This window comes from Leguminivora glycinivorella, chromosome 22, assembly GCF_023078275.1.
Source record: "Leguminivora glycinivorella isolate SPB_JAAS2020 chromosome 22, LegGlyc_1.1, whole genome shotgun sequence".
Classification (NCBI taxonomy): Eukaryota; Metazoa; Arthropoda; class Insecta; order Lepidoptera; family Tortricidae; genus Leguminivora; species Leguminivora glycinivorella.
This window is the reverse complement of record NC_062992.1, coordinates 6450848-6473401: the sequence shown is the minus strand read 5'-3', so window position 1 is coordinate 6473401 and position 22554 is coordinate 6450848. Positions and strand designations below refer to the sequence as shown.

General features: G+C 37.4%; 1 protein-coding gene across 1 annotated transcript in view; it reads right to left on the bottom strand.

The window, feature by feature from the left end:
- Window positions 1-4097: 4097 nt before the first annotated feature.
- Window positions 4098-22554, bottom strand: part of LOC125237913 (focal adhesion kinase 1) — a 109472-nt gene continuing 91015 nt past the window's right edge. Inside the window, 8 exon segments of the mRNA XM_048145148.1 lie at window positions 4098-4786; window positions 6841-6951; window positions 7703-7905; window positions 8534-8604; window positions 10255-10354; window positions 13645-13761; window positions 16730-16869; window positions 18771-18898. Coding sequence (XP_048001105.1) covers window positions 4237-4786; window positions 6841-6951; window positions 7703-7905; window positions 8534-8604; window positions 10255-10354; window positions 13645-13761; window positions 16730-16869; window positions 18771-18898 — 1420 coding nt within the window. The 3' untranslated portion in view covers window positions 4098-4236.

The following is a 22554-nucleotide window of genomic DNA, read 5'->3' as shown; positions in this document are numbered from 1 at the left end:
TTATAGTTTCCGAGTAAATCGGCTGTGACAGACGGACAGACGGACAGACGGACAGACGGACAGACGGACATGACGAAACTATAAGGGTTCCGTTTTTGCCATTTTGGCTACGGAACCCTAAAAACGAAATGAAAAAATACCACATAGGTATAACATAAACCAAAACTAATTAAATTACCTAGAACTTTTAGGTGTTTACTGTTCAGCCTGTAATCAGCAGTTTGTAATCAGCCTTTAGGCCCACTTAGGTTTTAAAAACGAAAAGAAAAGTTACCTGGGTGGCTAGCCGAATGGCACAAACGCTCACGAAACGCTCACGAAACGAAGCGCTAGTAGATATCTATCTCTATCGCGCTTGCGTATTGGCGCGACAGAGCCAGCGGCGTATCGCTTTCGTTTGGCGTCGGAGAAATGCCATTCGGCTACGGGGCCTGATATTTTATCTTAAGTATATCATTCATTACAATCCAAAAATTTAAATCACCTTGAAATTTAAGATTGTTTGTTGTTTAGGTAATCACTAAAAATCACATAAGAATCCTTTTAAACCTTTATTATGCCGTAAAAGGTTTTAGAAACGAAAAGAAAACTTACTCGTAGGTAGTATAATACAATCCAAAACTAACCAGTAAAAATTATATGTGTAATTGTTAGCACACAATTAAATTTTTAAATTAAATGGAGTGATTGTAAAAGAAGTAAACTGTATTTAATAAACAAATCTAAGGGGAGCTTCTAAGGGGATCGTAGATAAGCCCTGCACCACTGAATAGTTGTTCACTCGCTACTAACTAGGTGGACAGGACAAATATTGGCGCGCAATGGAATGAAGCGATTAATGTTTAGTATCGCAGCACGTGGCAAGCGGAGAGATGAGCGAATGATAGGTATAGACCTGTTGGTCTTTGATGTACGCCGATTTTAACCGTCTGCCGAAAGATGGCAGTAATTATGCTGTGATGACTACCAAAACTTTTATGGTAATTATTACTCCATTCTCTTTAAAGGTTAGGATAACGAGGGCCAAGTAAAACAAAAAGTATATTGACTTGTCCTTTATTCAGTTTAATGCATAAACGAAAACCAGTTCACGTCTATATTTATTTCATAATGTAAATAATCTCCGGCAGTCGACTAGGTATAAAGCGAGTCTTGACTTTTCGACCTAATATTAAATACTCGTTACACTGGGAAATGTTATGTTACGTTTTTAACACTTTCGCTACCAAGAACCCGACTGTCGGGTATGTTACCTTTTTTCCCCGTAAAAAATGTCGTAAGAGCCCGGTTTCGAAGATAGATAGCCTGATTTTTAGCTGATTTCGGTAAAACATAGTCTCGAAGCCAAAACTCAGATGTTACAAGTCTGAAGCTACGCCGTCGACACATACCTTTACTTTGGAATGAATCCTGCTTAAGTCTAAAACATTAAGAAAACTATACATTAACCGAAGTTGATCAATAAATAAATTCTGTTTTTAATTACAAAACTAACATACATACAGTCCCTGAGATCTAAACTTACAATAAAACTTTGGATTAAAAATTATAATAATTATGAATCAATTCGGTTTGTACATTTTTACAAAGTAATCTGAGTCCAGTTAAATGCTGCTATGTCGAAGAAAGTAAATGCAAAGTTTACAAGTTGTGACAGAAAGGCACCTTAACTAATGAAAATATACAACACAGAGGTTCTTTTTACAGAGCACATGGAGTACTTATATTTCAACTTATTGAACCATATAAAACAAAATTTTAAATGATAAGTACCTGAAAATATTATAGACATATTTTTTTCAATTGACGGAAATAGCTAACTTGTCAAACATTTGCGCTTGACATTCAGCGCCATCTATTGGCGATGCCGATTCTGTTAGATTTAAATGTAATGTGTATTTATATAATCATACTATTTGCATGTTACCTATTATGTTACTGGCTTACAGCAAGCATGTCTATGCTACATAGTATTTGAATTTTATATTTCGCCTGTTCTTATTTTTGTCTGCATGACAACATCATGTCACTTGATTTGTTTGTTTACTTTAGGATGCACGTTATTTAATATATTTTAATTATACCTAAACAGTCTCTTGTTATTTAACCATTGCGTACTCAGAAAGCTGCGCTATAGATTCTGATAGGGCTTTGCATATGTTAAGTAAACCTCATAATAATCTCTTTTAAGAAACTAATTCTGCGTCTGTGGTATCTAAGTATTTATTTTTGTCTATGGTAAGAATAAGACTCCATGTGCACTGCCCCTTATTCAAATAATACACGATACAATTCCTTTATTTACTGTTACTGGAAGATTCAAATCGCTCGCGCGGTATAAAAACTGCAACATTACACCAAAAATAGAAAATTTGTATGAATAATTACAAAACTTACGCGGTAGGTGCAATCATAAGGAATGTGCTGATGCTTATTAATATTATACGTATGGCAACACTGATAAAAAAATCCACAATATTTTTTCTATGACATTAGGCTGAGTTCACAATATTGTGTTTTTTATCTGTTGCCGATATTAACTCGAATTAGGTAAATTTTATTGGCAATAATATCACAAATTAATATTATCAATCGGTGTTTTTCGTAATGTTTGTGCTCGTTTTTGAGAAGCCAGTTGCACCTAACTCTGATGAAAAAATCTTTGAAATTCATTAAAAAATGTATTATTTTCGAATTCGAAACGTCAATAATTTGAAGCTCAACAATGCCGATGATATGTTGATAGATATAACAATTAACACATAAGCCAATATATGATATATTTCTATACAATTTTCTATTGGGCGAATAATATATTATAGCTTGTAACCTTGATTGTCACTATTTTAAGTTTCAAAACTGACAAATTATAGCGACATCGAAGAATAATAATTAAATGGAATTTCTATACAAAAGTGTTGCCATTTTTAAGCCTTTTAGCAGTACGAAGACAGTGGCGCCCTCTTTTATATTTTGAGTCGCACTACATTAATATTTCGACTATAAAAAAATTTGCTCGACAGAAAATCGTATTGAAAAAACCAGAACTTGGCCTGGGTATAATTTGCCTAAAAATGAAGCGAGAATACAGTCCAATACTAAAGAAAAACATGTCATATAATAAATTAATGACAATTATTTGGCTCAGGACTAAAATTAAATTGACATCTATTCCTACATAGAATATTGAGCAATCGTGTGATTGTCTTTCGAAGCTTAGGTCGCAGAATAAAATGAAAGCGGCATTGCTAACTTCAAAACAAAATTAAGTATCGCGGTTAAGTACTAGTCACTACTGTTTTGAGGATAACTGAGTAAAGAAGCGACATCATAATTTAAACAGTCGATGGAGATAACTGGACCCCCTACAGATTTGTATGCAGGAGGGATTAAAATTGTCTTCGGTTACCGCGATAGTTACTCATAAAATAAAACTATGGAAACGGATTAAATCGCGTATAATGAATTTACAATTCATCCCGACGTTTCGAACACTTTACAGCATTCGTGGTCAACGGGTCACCCGGTCAGTTTTATTTCAGGAGGAATTAGTTATCCCTGCAGCTTGCTGTATCTTTCAACTTCAATTCAAATAAAAACATTACATTTTAACTTTAAAGTTCATAAAATCTTGTTTCTAAAATTGACGTTGTAAAATTGTTGAGTATAGAATTTAGTTCTGCACAAACTAGAGACATAAAGTCGTACTACTCTTGTGTACTCGCGGTCGCTTCTATACGCCTCAGTAAAACCTTCAATTGTTTTACTATACTCACCGCAATACTAACTGACGACTGAAGTCATATTGCCTATCTTTCATGCTAATGGAGACCCAGTGAGATAGAGAGAGATAGTACTATAACATCAGTCGCCACTTGGTATTGCGGTAAGCAAGTATAGTTACCCTCAAAACTACCGCACATTCTACTATAAAGCCTTTTCAGCCTCACCGAGGCAAAGAAACTACGGGCATTTTCAAAATTTGAGTACCCCCAGTTAGCAAAAGTTGTTAACAAAAATTAACTCTACAATTAAGCATAATATCTGTCTAAAAATTTACTTTTTTCACATTCTGAATGTAGATTATCGCTTAAAGTTTATGTGATTAACACAAAAACAATATTTTTATTGAAATTTCATGCTTATCGTTACAAAACTGACAGTGATTTTTTTGTTAACAACTTTCGCTAATTGGGGGGTCCCAAATCTGAAAATGCCCCTACAAGCGAATAAAGTTTAACCTTGATCGTTCTGGTCTACTATAACTTTCTTACTCACAGAGTATATCGGTGGCGACTCGAGTTTGCCCGACATGGCTTGTATGCGACTCTTGACCGATTCCAACGGCGCTGCGTCGATTTTCTCATCGATGCTTGACGATGAATGTTGGAAAGAGCCGCCTACTTCGGAATTCCCGTAGATATGTTGTTCTCGAATGTTCCCATATAGGTTATAGTTGTGTATCAGAGCGGAAACGCGGTTAGAAGTAACAGGGAGGCTGCTATGTTCTTTAGGGAGTTCGGTTGTAGTTAGTTGACTAGTTGTGACCGGTTGGTTGATTTTGAAGTCTGGCTTCGGTTCCTCTTGGACGGTGTTTTGGGGGGAGAACTGAGGTTGGGGGGAGAACTGGGCGGGTTGGGGGGAGAAAGGGGGGGAGAGGACGGAAGGTTCTGGTTGTAGGGCGGCGCGCCAGTCGATGCCGGGGTGCCGTTCGCGGATGCAGTCGACTACGTCGAGGAGGTTTTTCGCGTCCATTGCTAGCACGTGTGCAGCAGCGAGCATGTTTCTGAAATAAATAATTTAATTATTAACATACGAATCTCAAATTATAGTAGTGAGTTGTGTGATATGACATCCAAGGGTCGGAAATATGACCGTCTTTTAATGAGTCCAAAAATAACCACAAAATTAAAATTTTGAGAAAACCCCCTACCGCGACATAGTAGACCGATTTTCATGAAACATGGCTAAGAACACTCCCGACTAACTCAGCTTTCAAACAAAATAAAACTAAATCTAAATCGGTTCATCCGTTCGGGAGCTACGATGCCACAGACAGACACACACACAGACAAACAGACAGACAGACAGACACGTCAAACTTATAACACCCCGTCGTTTTTGCGTCGGGGGTTAAAAAATAATTTGTCAAATCGGTCCAGGGGTCTTCGAGTAATTGGAGAACATATATAAAACAAGATCCCGACGAATTGATAACCTCCTCCTTTTTTGAAGTCGGTTAAATATGTTCGTTCACGATTGCGGACGCCATTGAGGCATATTAATTAATAATTAAAATTGGTAAAGAAAGATATTTTGATCAGGACTGTTGTTTTCAAAATGACGATAGCTTTTCTGACTCTCAGTGGAAACTTATCAAAACAATGTTCATTTTATCAGCAAGTGCTATCCGAAATAATTCTTATTTGAGCATTTCTTAGTGTGATATTTTTGAAAAAAAAAATGCTATTTCTACTCAGAATCAGCCTTTTCAATCCTAGGTGTAAAAAAAATTGTCCCATACATTTTTTTCTTATTTCGTTACCATTTTCCGCACATGTTGTATGGGGTAACAAAAGAGGAAAGTAAAAAAATGTATGGAAATTCTGGGACACTTTTTGTCTCCCAGTGAGATTCAAAGTACTCGTGATTCTGAGTACAGTTGACCTAAAATTCCCTAAAACAATAAAAAAAAATATTGGCAAAAAAAAAAGAAATGCTCATTTGTTACGCCTATGGCACAGATCAATACAACAAGATGGCCCTTACAGGGCGACTCGCGGTCACCAAGCATACGACAAATCAGGTTTATAAAAGTTTGAACGCGTGCGACACCGATCAGTAGCGCCCAAGTATACGACCCGCTAACAGTGTCCGTGTCCGCTCGGGAAAAAATCTTAAATAATCAATTTTGGTTGCAAACAATGGTCTCTTACAGCATAAAGTGGTGTGGCAAGTCTTCTAACACTTCTACATGTAAAAAAGATGGAACAACATTCCACAGTTAAGTCAAATTAATTATTTTGTTGAATATTGTTTATTGTCCGCGGAGTTCATTTATACTGGTCAATATGGTTGTGCTGAGCGGCGCCGAGGCGCGTCCATCCCTCTTTACCGAGTTAACAATGTGATATGCTATCCCTTTCACGTAAACGACTAGGCATGGGGCCATGTTAGTTTATGTCTGTTGCGGGAACTTCGTACTGCCGTTCGTACCATGTGCTACCATTTTATGAAATATAAAAGAAAGCAGATTTGTAATAGTGAATAATTATCTAGAATCTGTAGAGTCTGTAGATAGTGGTATTTAGTTCATTGATTAGTTTAGAATATTTAGTTGGTTATTTAACTTAGTAAACGTAAGTAAAAATGCACAGTTTAGTTATTAGTTACTAGAATGATTTTTATTGAGATGCTATCACAATTATCATCCTCCTTGCGTTATCCCGGCATCGGCATTCGCCACGGCTCATGGGAGCCTGGGGTCCGCTTTGGAAACTACTACCAAGATTTGGCGTAGGCACTAGTTTTATGAAAGCGACTGCCATCTGACCTTCCAACCCGAAGGGTAACTAGGCCTTATTATAATTTAATTATAATATTATAATTTGTTGCAAAACAAATTCACCACAGTACTGGTACCGGTACCATTGTCTATAATAGACATGTCCCATTCCCATCCCTACTGCTAATCATAAAGGCGCGCCATTATTTGAAACGACCAATGGCAGCACCGTGCGCGCCCGCCTCACCCCGCAAGGATTGGTGATTTGCGTCTCGAACAATATCGCTTGCATTTGGCTTCTAGTGGGGTGTTCTGTGGCCTATGGTAGTACTTACTTGGTGTATTCGTGGTGTAATGTAGTCGCGGCGTATTGAAGCGCCAATCTCATCGCTTCCACCAACGCCGCCATATCTTTACTCAGCACCTGATGGGCCATTTCCACCTCCCTGAAATATACATAAAGATGAGAATAAAGCATTCATTGTCAGCAAAATCTGCGCAGCACTTGTAGATGATAACTCCTTTTCCCGTTTTGCAAACCTTAGTGATATTCAATTCAATTATTTATTCATAAAATTTACATTTTATACGTCAATAGGTTAGGTACATACATCCAAATTATTACACTTAGTTAGGTGCATATATGTCATTCAATTATGTTTAAATTATTATAATTTATGAATACTATTCACAAAAAGAAATCCTCAATTGAGTACAGTGCGTCTCCACACAGTTTTGTTTTCATTTGTCGTACAAATGTAGCAAAACTGGGGGCCTGCTTAATTTCCGGAGGGATCTTATTATAAATCCGATATGCTGTTATGCAAAATTTCCCCTCTGAGGAAATATTCCCTTCATAGGAAATTTTCCGTACACATCACTAAGCGAAAGGCCCTTACGAACAGAAAACGCACTTAAAGCTCGGCCACACATGCGCGTTTTGAGAGCGTAGGCGGAGCGTTAGCGGAGCGCAATGATAGCGGTGCGCAGGACGAACGCTGGCGTTGCGCCCAGCGGACGCCGGCAGGAACTAACGAGCGTGGAATGTACGCGCAATCAGCACGCATAAGCTTTTTCTCTTAAACAGCATTGGTGGACCACTAGCGACCTCTATTGTTAGTATGAAGTAACATGTTGTTTGGTAGCCAGGTGACTTCTATTTCCTATAGTTATATACTCTTAGATAGTAAAACTGACCTTTGTTCTGCACTAGGGAATGGCACTACAACGTTGTCAACAGTGGCACATAATGCCCTCAACTCTGTGCCGATAGCCCTCACAGCTTGCAGTACCGCGGGGGCGGGTGGCGCGCCGTTGGTGGCGAGGTTTGCTAGCTTCATGACGCAGCGGACGACGCCTGTTGTCAGGCAGTACACTGGGTCGTCCGCGTGCGAGCGAGTCTGGAAATAGAAAAAATGTTATGTTGGCATAACATACATACATAGTAGAGATCTTCAGATGGGCCATTTTTTTCAAAGTTGTCCACCCCACTTTTTTTGTAACATGGGTATTTTTTACGCGATTCATACTCAGAATCGAGAGCTCTTCCGATCCTGATAGGACAAAAAAATGTCCCAAGATTTCCATACATTTTTTCGAACCTTCCATTCCGTTACCGCCATACAAAATGTATGAAAAAATGGTAACGGGATGGGAAAAAAACCTTGGGACGCTTTTTTTCTCCTATTAGGATAGAAAGAGCTCGCGATTTTGAGTGGAAAACACATAAAAATTTCCAAATCCAAAAAAAAGTGGGGTAGACAACTTTGAAAAAAATGGCCCAATAGGCCGAACAATGTGTAATACTGTCCGTTTCGTTTGGGAAGAGTTTTGTCAATACGGAGCTAATATTCATATTGATATCATTCATATTAACTTTTCATTTCGTCCGCCTCTCTGAAGCAGTGCATGAAGATCATTGTACATTAGCATAAAATATCCATAAATAATAAATAAATCATGACCAATAATAAATATTTCATTGATATGACGATCAAGTATTTCGTTAGTAAATTATGTGTAACTCACTCTATCCTCGCTTGGCGGCTTATCGTTTGGCTTCACGGTGTTCGCTGGACTGTTTTCCGACGAGTTAGGTGCTATAAAAAAGAAAATTACATTAATTTTCGTCACAATTTAACCCAGACGGCGGTTAGGCGAGAGGCAAGCGCGGATCCAGCTTCGTGCCCAGGGGGGGGGTCACGTGGTAAAGGCCCAGGCCTCAGGGGGGGGTCACGTGGTCTATTTGTATGGCCAACCTAGGCTCCAGGGGGGGGTCATGACCCCCATGACCCCCCCCCCTGGATCCGCGCATGGCGAGAGGCTGGCAACCTGTCACTGCAATGTCACAGTTTCGTTTTCTTTCAACCCCTTATTTGCCAGGAGTGGCACTGAAGCTTTGGTAGTTTCGTGTGCTCTGCCTACCCCTTTATGGGATACAGGCGTGATAGTATGTATGTATTAATTTTCGTTTCAAAGATTTGCATAGATGGCGCTATCATAGCGTACGCTTGTAGGTTCTTAGTGCGTTTTCACATTATCAGATCCGATATCGGATGTCGGAAGGATTTCAATAGTAAAAATCAAAGATGGCGGCTTAAATGTATGGGATATCGGTCCTACATCCGATATCGGACCGGATAATGTGAAAATGTACTTAGGGTCCCGTAAAAACTCATACGCAGGGACCGCAACTTTGGTGCCGGTGACGTCATTATGACGTTTAGTCCGATATAGGATGTTCTTTTAATAACATTGCAATACCTCAATTCTTAATAATGAGATATTGAGAACTGCTTGGTATTTGCATAAAAAAATAATGTTAACATTAAAAAACGATGCAAATATTATTTTTATTGGCTTTTTTTTACAGTAATGTAATTGTAACAAAAAATATTATTCTTCGTGTACTTAAATAAAACAACATATTAACAAAAGGTTGTTTTATTTTTCCTTCCTCTCGTTCTATATGCTTTTTTGTTTTCAAATGTTTATCTATATTACTTGCTTTTCCTCTTAAATATTGGTCACAGCAGGAGCAGTATATTTTTTCATTTTGTAAAATCAGAAAAGGAAATTTCTGCAAATACGGTTCCATAGCGAAACAATAATATTTCGGTTATATTTTACCAATGAAAAATAGTTAAACAGAAATTGGTTGTCATTTCCCACAATCTCGGTTTTAACATGACAAAGACAGTTATGTTTTTATACGTGGCCAGTACGTGGAAAAACTCTTAACTCAAGTTTGAATATCAGTAAACTAAAGAGGCTAATAAGTTGTTATTTGATTAAGTGTATATAATCTAGATAACAACACTCTGTATTTAGCTTGACGTCATACGTCTGTCATCGGCACCAAAGTTGCGGTCCCTGCTCATACGGCTCTCTATCACGGACAAGATTCTCCAACACGACTGGTTTTGTATAAGATTTGGTTTAAGAGACTGGAATCCAGATAATAAAATGAAAAAAAGAGAATTGGTCACAATTCGAGGAATTCACAAGCAATAGATATATGGCGCCATACAAAACTTATTATAATATATTTTATAGATTACTATAAAATATATTATAATAAGTTTTTTTTAATCATGATTGTATTTAAAATTATTTTTTACATAATTGTAACAATGTTTGACAGTGTATGATTGATTAGTACCAATAAATGTATCTCCACCTAAACTATTTAACCTAGACTATGAACTAACATGAAACACACAAATAATGGATTAAGTGTGTCAAGTTACCTGTCTGGTTCGGTGTCTTGTCCTGCACAGCGATGCTCTGCACGCCTTCTGCCAGTTTCTCAACAGCCTCTTCCGAAGACTGTACGGTTGACAAGCGATTCTGTAACAAAACAAGATTTATCACTATACACAACCAATGACCAGAATGGGTGAATACTGGGGACGCTATTGCACAACACCCTGCATTTTATGATTAAGCACTGAGACTTGGCACAGGTTGTTCCTTGGGTGACCCTGAGTAGATAAAGATCGGGAGGCATTGAGAGCCCCCCTTAATTTAGGAGGGAAGAGGGGGGGAAGGCTGGCGCCGCCGCGCTTCCTTTGAAACCATATTTCTCTAAAACTATACAAAATAGGGCATGCGATATATCATTTTCGGATAAATGAAGGACGAGGAATTCATTTTTGGAACAAAAAAATGTATTTTAGAACAAAAATACAAAATAAAATGGGAAAATCTGAAAACGAGATTTTTTTTTATACATATTATTGCACATTTTATGAAAACTGTAATGGTTTTTTCTAAATAAAAAATATTATTTAATAGCTACATTTATCTAGTTTTAGAAAATGTATAATTTGTTATAGAAATATATTATACGACGAGTGATAAAAAATAATTTACATCGCCCGATAGGGTGATTTGAATGCTCATTTCAATAAGTTTTGTCAATGATTTCAGGTATAATCACTATTTTTAACACACGAAAGCCGTAATCATTGTAGTTTATGGCTATTTTAGTGATTAATGTACTTAAAATAAAAAAAAATACAAATTTTTTTAAAAATATTAAAAATGTGATTATTTTTTTTAACATTATCCTATTTTGTTCTTTCTACACAATATATATCTAAAAGCAATAAATATCAATAAAAAGCCACATTTATGCAGTTTATAAAAATATATAGTTTGTTATACAAATATATTACGAAACGCGAGATAAAAAATAATGAAAATGAAAATTTTAATGTACGGGTCAGCTTGCATTATTCGATGAGGTGAGGTAAAGGTACTACCCGCTATGCAGTGGAGTTCGTCTAGTAATACAGAAATATACTTATTCTAATAACGTTTACACATGTAGGTATATCACGACCCAGTACAGAAAATTGTAAAAGTCCTATAATATAGTTAATTTTGATTGTAAAATAAAATTGCATGTGACTTATATTGCAAAAAAAATGTCTTAATCACGTTCTCCTCTCCTAAAGCAGTTCTGCATGCATAGGCTTGAAGATTTTTTAGTTTACTAGCAGAATTTAGTTACTTCCTTTGGGCCCCCTTAAATCGGTTTTACCCATCCATAAAAGATAAAATAAAAATCGTCATATTCTTCCTTTCAGTATCAATGATAGTTAGTTATTGCGCAATAGTGCCATAAAAAATAAACTAGATTCGTATTAGCATTAAACATTAATGATTTTTGAACTAAGACATTGCTTTTGTACAAAGGAGAACCTCAAAAAATGGTCTGACTAGACGAAAAATGTGTATCGGGGCTAGTACTCAAGGCTCTCAAAAAGTGTAGCTATTTTGAGTTATTCAAATAAAACAACATGAATAGTCTGAATTTAATTATGTACATATAACAACATCCACTGCATAAGCACATCAGCTCCGAACATTTAATTTAAAAAGTCTTTTTTTACGATTGCACCTTACGCGGCACTGTTTTTTACACCTGCATCCGACAATTTCGAGGCATGTTTCTGCAGCAACAGGCAACGTTGCGGGCAAGTAGGCTCCCAAATCCCAATTGTTACAGACTTTCGTCCAGCCACAAGTAGCAAATAATGGCAAATTTTGAATTGGGTTCAGTTGACCCCATAAATGGACACCTTGATATACCTATAACCCTTACAAAAATGGTGCAAGGCAGCTTTTGTCGGTGAAATGCTGTTAATTTGGCGATCTTTTTTGGTTAATAACTATTTTCGGCACTCGTTAACCAAAGTACAGGACGCAGATCTGGAATAATAAATATGTCAAGTAAGAATTATCCATAAATTATGCAAATCATATAGATAACTACTATTTCACAAGATTTATTAGGATCAGATGTATATATCTGACCTATCATATCAATCGATCATTTCATGTGATATAAATAGTTAAATTCACACTATATAGGAGTATGTTGTTTAATTTGAAGTACTCTAAATAACTACACTTTTTGAGAGCTTTGAGTACCTTTACCTCACCTCATCGAATCATACAAGCTGACCCGTACCGTACATCAAGATCGCCCTGCCACGTCACTTTCATTATTTTTTATCTCGCGTTTCGTAATATATTTATGTAACAAACTATATATTTTTATAAACTACATAAATGTGGCTTTTTATTCATATTTATTGCTTTTAGATATATATTGTATAGAAAGAACATAATAGGATAATGTTATAAAAAAGTTATCACATTTAATATTTTTTTTATTTTTTGTATTTGTATTTTTTTATTTATGTACATTAATCACTAAAATAGCCATAAAATACAATGATTACGGCTTTCGTGTGTTAAAAATAGTGATTATACCTGAAATCATTGACAAAACTTATTGAAATGAGCATTCAAATCACCCTATCGGGCGTTGTAAATTAATTTTTATCACTCGTCGTATAATATATTTCTGTAACAAATTATACATTTTCTAAAACTAGATAAATGTAGCTATTAAATAATATTTTTTATTTAGAAAAAACCATTACAGTTTTCATAAAATGTGCAATAATATGTATAAAAAAAAATCTCGTTTTCAGATTTTCCCATTTTATTTTGTATTTTTGTTCTAAAATACATTTTTTTGTTCCAAAAATGAATTCCTCGTCCTTCATTTATCCGAAAATGATATATCGCATGCCCTATTTTGTATAGTTTTAGAGAAATATGGTTTCAAAGGAAGCGCGGAGGCGCCAGCCTTCCCCCCTCCTCCCTCCTAAATTAAGGGGGGCTCTCGATGCCTCCCGATCTTTATCTACTCAGGGCCACCCAATGAACAACTGTGCCAAGTCTCAGTGCTTAATCATAAAATGCAGGGTTCCCATACAAGACATAGCAATAGCGTCCCCAGTAGAAGTGTTATACCATCTCCATTTGGCCACAATGCTTTCATAATTATGTCCTAGAATATCTAGATTCTCAATTTATTTACACTCACAGAGCCACTAAGTACTTGAAATGAAAAAAAAAACTGAAATGTGGCCAAGTAAAATGTCTTTTAGAAACTTTCTGGACATACAGTAGTAGCCTGTTAATACCAAATTAGCATTTTGAAATAATTAAGTACCATAGTAATACTGAAAAAACCCTCTTGATCTCGCAGAAAAATTTGGTTAGACTTCGTGAAACACTTGAAATGAACTTTATTACTATGCTTATAAGGTCCTTACCAGTTTATCCTCCTGCATCTGCAGCCATCTTCTGTCCTCCTCACTCTGCTGTTGCTGTTTCGCGAGCTCGGCCAGTAGGCGTCTCTCCACCGCCTGCTCCGTGTCCAATTCTGGACTCTGTAGCGGAAGACATAAGGGTTAGAATGGAATCAAATGGCTTTGTTGACAGAAGAGGGTATCCATTTGAGAGTGGTTATGGAGAGAAAGATGTAAACAAGGCTAAAAACGTATCGTAGAAAATAAATCAAGAGTAGCTAAAGATATTTTCACCACACCAACTGATAAAGGCTTACTTTGCTATTCGAAAACAGATAGCAAAATTGCATTTTATCCACAAGAGTGTAAAGTAATTTCATACAAATTTTAACTTGATATTTTGAGCTGGCTGGTAGAAATTACCTATAAATGATGATTTTGAATTATAAACATTGAACAAATTGATAGATTTGATTTAGTTTGATGTTTTATAGTCAATATTTTGTTCGTGTTGGTGTGGTGAAAAATTTTGTGTTTCACTCGGCGGCAAAGTTTGTTTAACCTTCGTGCCTTGAAACCCTCGCAACGCTCAAGATTCCACTTTTTGAAGCACTCGCTACGCTCGCGGTTCAATATTGGAATCTTTCGCTTGCTCGGGCTTCAATATTGGCACGTTCGGTTAAACAACTAACAAATAACTATTATACTGACACCCATCAGTAGAAAAAGAAGCGAAATTTAATTTTTATATTGCATTGTATTGTAGTCGTTTATTTCAGACAAACAGTCCATATTGTTACATTACGTTACATTATTTAAAATTTACGAATTACAGTAAAGAAAAAATTAAAGCTACAAAACTCAATAATTAATTTAAAATCAAACTACATTAAAACGTCAAATTAAATTCAAAATTTCAAATAAAAAATTAAAATAAAATTGTGAATATTAATCTATAGTATACTAATATTATAAATAAGAAAGTGTGTGTGTCTGTTTGTTTGTCCGTCTTTCACGGCAAAACGGAGCTACGAATTGACGTGATATTTTAGGTGGAGATAGTTGAAGGGATGGAGAGTGACATAGGCTACTTTTTGTCTCTTTCTAACGCGAGCGAAGCCGCGGGCAAAAGCCATTATGATATAATAAAAAAAAAAAAATTAAATTAAAACGAGGATATTATGACAAGTTAACTTCGGACCTTATTATTTAAATTTCCGCCATTTTTTACTGACAAGATTTTATAACTATCTGTCATATTTAGAAAGCGACTCCATCTTGAAAAAAATTGTCATTTATCCTATTTCCGTTTTGCTATTTGATATTACAGCCTGGCAAAAAAAAAGTAGAAACGGCACTATTTTTTTATAACAGTTACAGTTCTCGTGTTCTCATACAAAAGTGAGTAGTTGCCACATGCAAAATGGTAGACGGTGGCGCCACTATTGATATAAATACTCTTTTTTGCCAGGCTCTATGTCGCCTCTATAAGTTAAAAATCTCAGAGTTTATGTAATAGTAATTGGCAAAAATGCTGGCAAATACTTTTGAATACATTGAACATTCATTGTGATAAACAATTATAAAAAGATGTCTCAAATGGATTCATTTGGAACTAACATTGAGGTTAGTACTTTTTTACAATTTGTACAATTCACATAAACCCAAAATGTTAAATGGTTGATTTAGTAAAGAAATATTTATTTTACTAATTCGAATATTTCCGAGCCAAAAGTTCCCAAGGGATATGTTAACGACAATGTTAGTTCTTTCTTCCGAAGTTAAAAAAACATGTCCCACATGAAAAATCGACCTCAAAACATTTTTCACATGCGACACTCAACTAAAAGTAAAAAAAAAACAAATTCTACCCGAGGAAACCAACCGAAACAAACGTCTGCAAAAAAGAAATAAACATTTACAAAAGAAAACACGTGACAACTATGGTATGTACAAAGTGCCTGTCAAATCCAAAATCTACTCGCCAACATGCAACCTACAAAATAAAAATGAAAAAACCAACTTTCATGCGGAGATTCACCTGCGGTGCGGCCGCCGAACATTCTTGCCGCGACGCGTAAAGAGCTTGCGCGTCCACACAGGTGGCGGACGCAAAGTGTGGACGCGGCGCAAACGTGGCGCTCGCCGTGTACTGACTAGCTGTCTGCGCCGACACTTGCGGCCGATACAGCATCGGCTGAGGACCTTGCACCACATTATGCCCACTATATATAGGCTGCGACGCGTAAGACATTGGAGGGATCACCCCCATAGGCTGAGCGAACGTCTGAGACAACGGGCTGGCCGAGCGTTGCGGGAAAAACGCCTGACTAGACGCTATAGGAGGCGACGGCATCTGCTTTGGCATCATTTGCATCACGTGACTAGGTTTCACTGGACTTTGGGAGTAAGGAACACCTTGAACGACCCCTACCGGTACGCCATAAGTGACCGGGTGGGAAGCGACCATAGAAGGTCGGTACTGCTGTTTGGTGAGACCGGCCTTTTGAGCGGCGACAGCCACGCAGCTTTTAACATTATCGCCGCCGAAATCGTAGATATCTTCGACTAGAGGAGGGTCGGGTTGCGACCGCATTTTGTTGACGACACTAGCGGCTAGCTGAGCGTTTAAAGAGCCCTGCACTGAGAACTGGCCTATGTCCTGTTCCCTTCTGTTTCTAGGAGGGGGTGAAGCCGGGACTGAGTGCTGGCGAGTGAAGGGGGCTATAGGGACGGGGGAACCTCGATGTGATAAGCTTCCTCGCGCGTTGCGTTCTAAAGAGCCCATTCGGATCGGGGCTCGTTCGGCTGTGGATAAAGTTGATCTAGTATTTCTTTCTAAAGATCGGACTCTGGCTGCGTACGGTTCCGGAGGAGGTTCGTCAGGCGTGGCAGGATTCTGGCAGAGATTATCGCAGCTCTCCCTAGCGCCGACGACTACAGTCAGCGTCTCATCTTCAGGGACAACCGGGTCGAGTTTATGTAGGGATGCAACAGGGATGGGGACAGTCTGGAGTGGTATGTCTATGACTTCGTCGGGTTTAGTGATGAGTTTGGTTAGATCGGTGTCGGGGAGGGACTGGAAGTCGACGGCGACGGTGTTGAATACCGAGGCGGGGGTGGTGTAGGCCTGCGGGTCGAGGCTGCGCGCCTGGTTGTCGCGCAGCAGCTGCGCCAGCACGAGAGGGTTCTGCGCCACGATGTACGTCTGCGGAGCCGCCGCTATCCCGCCGGTGCTTGACTCCGCCGCTGTAAAGGAGTATGGTGTCAAAATATGCTTAACCCTTGAATGCATGGTGATGTATGCTTCATATATTTGATGGCCCGTGGCTCGATATGTAGCTATCCAAAATCACATTTATTGCTTAATTATTATTCATTATTTATATGTCTTTCCCATCACGGAACAATGGTGTTCCGGACTTTTGGGAGGCGTGCGCGGGGCCGAAGCCAACGCGTAGAGGCCCTTTCGACACTTTAATGAAATGTAATGTTCATTATTTATTATTATTTAATATACAATTAAATAAATTAAATAATATAATGATATATGAATTAATGATGAAATGAAAATGACGGAAAAGTGTGAAAAAACACGACGATAGCGATTTTTAGTATGTGATTTAGGCTGATGTTTTCGGAGTTAGTAATTAGTTTACGTTTGAACATTTTATCATAAAGGTTTCACAAATAATGTACCTTTTTAATAGTAGTATTTTTTTTTATAAAACTTACCAATTACGATATATTTATATAAATAAGATATGACCTATTTAACTTCTAACACTGATTTAGTATAAAAATCGATCTTAAATATTTTTTTTATTATTTTTCCCAGAGTCAGAAAACCATTGTCTATCACATATATTTATATCTCGTTAAAAGAAAAATTCATGCATTTAAGAGTTAAAGATTTAACGCACCCTTAAGGGAGCGACACGCCACACAGCTTTACCCAAAACATACGGGTACTGAGGTGTCGAAGGCGTCGAAGCAATCCACAGTTCAGTTAAGAGAAGTTTCTAAAAAGCTAGAGTTTTCATTGACGCTGTGATATTAAAATAAGTATGTATTGTAACATTTTATTAAGGAAAACATGCTCACCCTTCCCTGTCTCTACATTCTGGAAACTGCCGTTTTTGTTAGGAAACATATTACTTTGTACGACCATGTTAAAAGTGCCCGAAGACAAGACAAACTATTGTTACCAGCAAAACCAAACTTAGAAATGTTTCGAGATAGCCCCCACTATAGATCTGTGATAATTTACAATCAATTACCAAAAACCATAACAAGTGAACAAAAAATACAACCATTTATAAACAAACTTAGATCATTGTTAATACGAAAGGCATATTATACAATCGAGGAATTTTTATCAGATAGAACACTAGAATAAATAAATAAATAATCAATGTAATTTAACTCTTTTTATTTTTTATAAATATCTTTTTTTTTTTTTTTTTTTTTTTTTTTTTTTTTTTTTTTTTTTTTTTTTTTTTTATTATCACATATTTTGCTTCCTTTATTGTGTAATGATTAATGTAGTTCTGTTTATAACTTGTAAATAGCTACAATTAGTTTTTAAGGTAATTGCAACGCCCTAACAGGGTATCATGTACCGACTTATTGTATCTTTACCACCTGTATATGTAATGAACATGAATGCAATAAATTATATGAATTATGAATTATGAATTATTGTGATATGAATTGATTAAATAACACATGGATTTAGCCAGTATCTGATGAGTTAGAATGGAAATTAAATGCATTTAGACTACAAGGTTTGTTTACATTGTTCACAAATGCTATTGACGGCGACTTTAGATTCATGGCGTCTCAAGGTCGCTCCAGGTCTTCAGCCCTACGTGGAGCTCGGCCTCTGATCTTCGGCCTTGGGTTTTTAGTTGAGAGAGTTACCGGTGAGGTTGGTGGCGGGCCAGCTCGGTTAGTGCTTAAGTCGTCCGTTAACATGCCTCTCGAGTGACGCTCCAGGCCATAAATCCTACGCGGAGTTCATCCTTCAAACGCTACTACACTTAGCTTGGCAAAACGTGGAGATTTACGGTCTCGCATGCTCGAGAGACTCTCAGAGACGCTCCGAGCCTTCGGACCTTTGACCTTGAGTGTTTAGTGGAGAGAGTTACCGGTGAGGTTGGTGGCGGGACGGCTGGGCTTGGGCGGCGGCTCGTCGCCCCAGGAGGCGGCGGCCACGCGCCGGTTCTCGCGCCGCATCGTGTCCCACGCCGTGCTGCGCTCCTCTTGCAGGATCTCACTGTCACATAAATAAATAATAAATAAATACTGGTGTCCATACACAGTTACACTTAGCCCCAAACTAAGCACAGATTGTACTGGGTGCTAAGCAAAGAGGATCGAGTATTATAGAGACTTACTGTCAAAGTAAAATGTGTAATCACAGTTCATAGACTGCCATCTCTTGACACAGGCTTAGAACGTTTGAACCTCAGTTTTGACAATTTGGTCCATATTCTTAGCTTGATATGTGTCAAAATTTCCAATATAATATTAGCGCCATCTAATCTAGCTGAGCGTACCCCAAAGGTGTAATGCCATCTAGGCCACCGTACCTTTTTCTGTATGGTACTGAGGTACGGTTTTTTCTTAGACTTTATCTGTATATACGGAGTTATATGTCTTTGGTGCTAAGCGCCGATATACATACTTAAATAGACAAATACATACTTAGGTAAATTCTTCACTTACACTTTTGGCACAAAATATTGTATATATTATTATATATGTAAGTAGGTATGTGTAGGTATTATATGTATATGATTTAGCTACTATTCATTAGTTTAAATATAAGTTTTTTTTACCTCCTAATTAGTCAAAGTTATGAATACCATTTTTCCACTACCCAAAGGTTGCCTGGAAGAGATCGCTCTTTAGCGATAAGGCCGCCTGTTGTTTACCTCTGTAATAAAATTTATTGTTATGTGTGTCTTCCTGTGTACATTTCTGAGGTTGTGCAATAAAGTGGATTTGTATTGTAATCTCAAACAAAATCACAAAATTGTACATAAACAATACACATGTATTAAAAACAGCGTTCGTTACACGTGCGGAAAGTTTACTTCCCGTAGGTCCTACAAAGAGATGTACTAGATACTTTGAGTACTTTGTCATCTTAACGGTCATTAGACAGGTCCACTTGACCGTTCATAAAAATTACGTAAAGATAACAGTTTTTAATCTACGACTATATTGGGTCGAGCTTGTCATTCATAAAAAAACACACCGTTACTCAGTTTCCGCACAGAACAGCGACATCTAGCGACATACTTTGGTACTCTCTTTCTTTTTTTTTCACCGGAAGTACGCGTAAAAATAAAATTCCGAATAAGCTAATTTAAGTTAAGTCAGATAAATATGTCGCTTTTGGGTGAAGGAAAACATCGAGAGGAAACCGGACTAATTCCAATAAGGCCTGGTTACCCTTCGGGTTGGAAGGTCAGATGGCAGTTGCTTTCGTAAACTTAGGAAATACATACATACAATCACGCCTGTATCCCATAAAGGGGTAGGCAGAACACATGAAACTACTAAAGCTTCAGTGCCAGTCTTGGGTCTTGGCAAATAAGGGGTTGAAAGAAAACGAAACTGTGACATTGCAGTGACAGGTTGCCAGCCTCTCGCCTACGCCACAATTTAACCCATATCCCATAGTCGCCTTCTACGACACCCACGGGAAGAGAGGGGGGTGGTGAAATTCTTAACCCGTCACCACACAGATAAAAAGTAGTGCCTACGCCAAATCTTGGGATTAGTTGTCAAAGCGGACCCCAGGCTCCCATGAGCCGTGGCAAATGCCGGGATAACGCAAGGAGGATGATGAAGTCAGATAAATATGAAACTTAAATAGGTTTTTGTTAGTTTCAATTTTTAAACGAATTATGTAAAATTAAACTCTTCTCAAAGCTTTAGGTATAGGTATATGCCATTATATAGGTCCCCAAAACCTTTGGTTTTTGATTTATATTTTTATTCGCAACTGTATTTAAACATCGTTACACGTGCGGAAAAACTGTACTTCCCGTTACTAAAACGAGATGTATTATCTGTAATCTTAACGGTCAGTAGAAAGTCCACACCGTTCACAAAAATTGGAAAAAATTCAGTTTCTGTCAATGGTTAAGTTGGGTCTGTAACCTTGTGATTCATAAGATAAACACACCGTTAGTCAGTTTCTGTACAGAACAGCGACATCTCGTGACAAACTTTCGAATTAGTATTCTTTTTTCACTTCACGAACAAATAAAAGTCCGCATAATATATTCAAAATAAATAATTTTAAATTTGAATACGTTTTTGTTACATTAATTTTTCAAACTTAATCATAAACTCTACTTTGCACTATTAGTAAATAAATAATTTTTAAGAAAAGTTATTACTTATTAGTGTTAGAAATATCACTCTCGTTATTACTTATTAGTGTTAGAAATATCACTTGAATGTCTAGAATCAAAGACATATAGTCTAAGAAAGAACGTACCTCAGAACCATAAAGAAAAAGCTACGGTGGCCTAGACACGTTCGGCTAGATGGCGCTCCAGTCTCACCTCTCGACAACCTTTCAGCCTCTCTTCAAGTGTTGCTCTGTTGTAGCACTGTGCGTGCGGCCGTTTTGCAGGGCCCACTCAATGAGTTGACAAGTCACCGCCTGTCTTTTACAATCCCGAGACTAATTGTCACGACAGGTGTCCGATAGTCTCCCCCCATAGACCATTATGATGACCTTAGTTTCCATCGCAGTTCAAAAGTGCTGCACTGCAATAGTCTTTGCACCTGGCGGGGACCATCTCCGGATGTATCACATTGTGCATTCGAGGATGGTATCCGCCACGTGTATGCCTTTTAGATTAAATTGTTCGAAAGGGCCTCTGCGCTGTTGGCTTCGGCCCCACGTACGCCTCCCAAAGGTCACGGATCCCATGGTGCCGAGATTTGGAAAGCACAAATAGTTTTATAGTAATGATTATCAACGGTAGTAGACAGAAAGTTCGACACCGTTTATAAAAATTGTTTTTATTTGTTTTGTAATTATGTCAACACTAAATGTATGTATGTATGTACTAGTTTTTACGAAAGCAACTGCCATCTGACCTTGCAATATTAACTCAATTTTTTACTATGCTCGTATTAATACTATATCTTTGAGTAACATTAAGTATCATATTGTTAGTGTATCTTAGTTTAGTGCCTATTAAGATCTATCATTGTATACCATTGCCCTATGACAATGCCACTCAGATACTATTGGCTATAAATCTTAGTGGGAATTGTCTCAGGATGTAGGTTGTACCTATTATTGTGTATTTCAATATCTTCTTATCTGTATGACCTTCCTATGTCTGTTTTTTTCCCCAATAAAGAAAATGAAAATGAAAAAAATAAACGTCAGATACTGAAAGATGCGGCTGTTGAGCACACCGTTAGTCAGTTTGCGCACGGAACAACGACATCTAGTGAAAAATTTGCGAATTCGTATTATTTTTAGGGTTCCGTACCTAAATGGAAAAACGGAACCCTTATACTTTGACGACCGGTCTGGCGGAGTCGGTAGTGACCCTGCCTGCTGCGCCGCGGTCCCGGGTTCGAATCCTGTAAGGGCATTTATTTGTGTGATGAGCACAGATATTTGTTCCTGAGTCATGGATGTTTTCTATGTTTATAAGTATTTATATATTATACTAGCTTTTACCCGCGGCTTCGCCCGCGTAATAAAAGTATTCATTAAGATTTTCATTTGGATCCGTAGGGACCGTAGGTTTCTCTGTAGGTATATTTATCTGCGATTATTTCGATTGCACATAATACTTTTGCTTGCAATGATTGTAGAAATATTACACATCGACCACAGCGTAGGTAATTCTATATACGCTGGGGAAACCTTTATAAACATCCCAC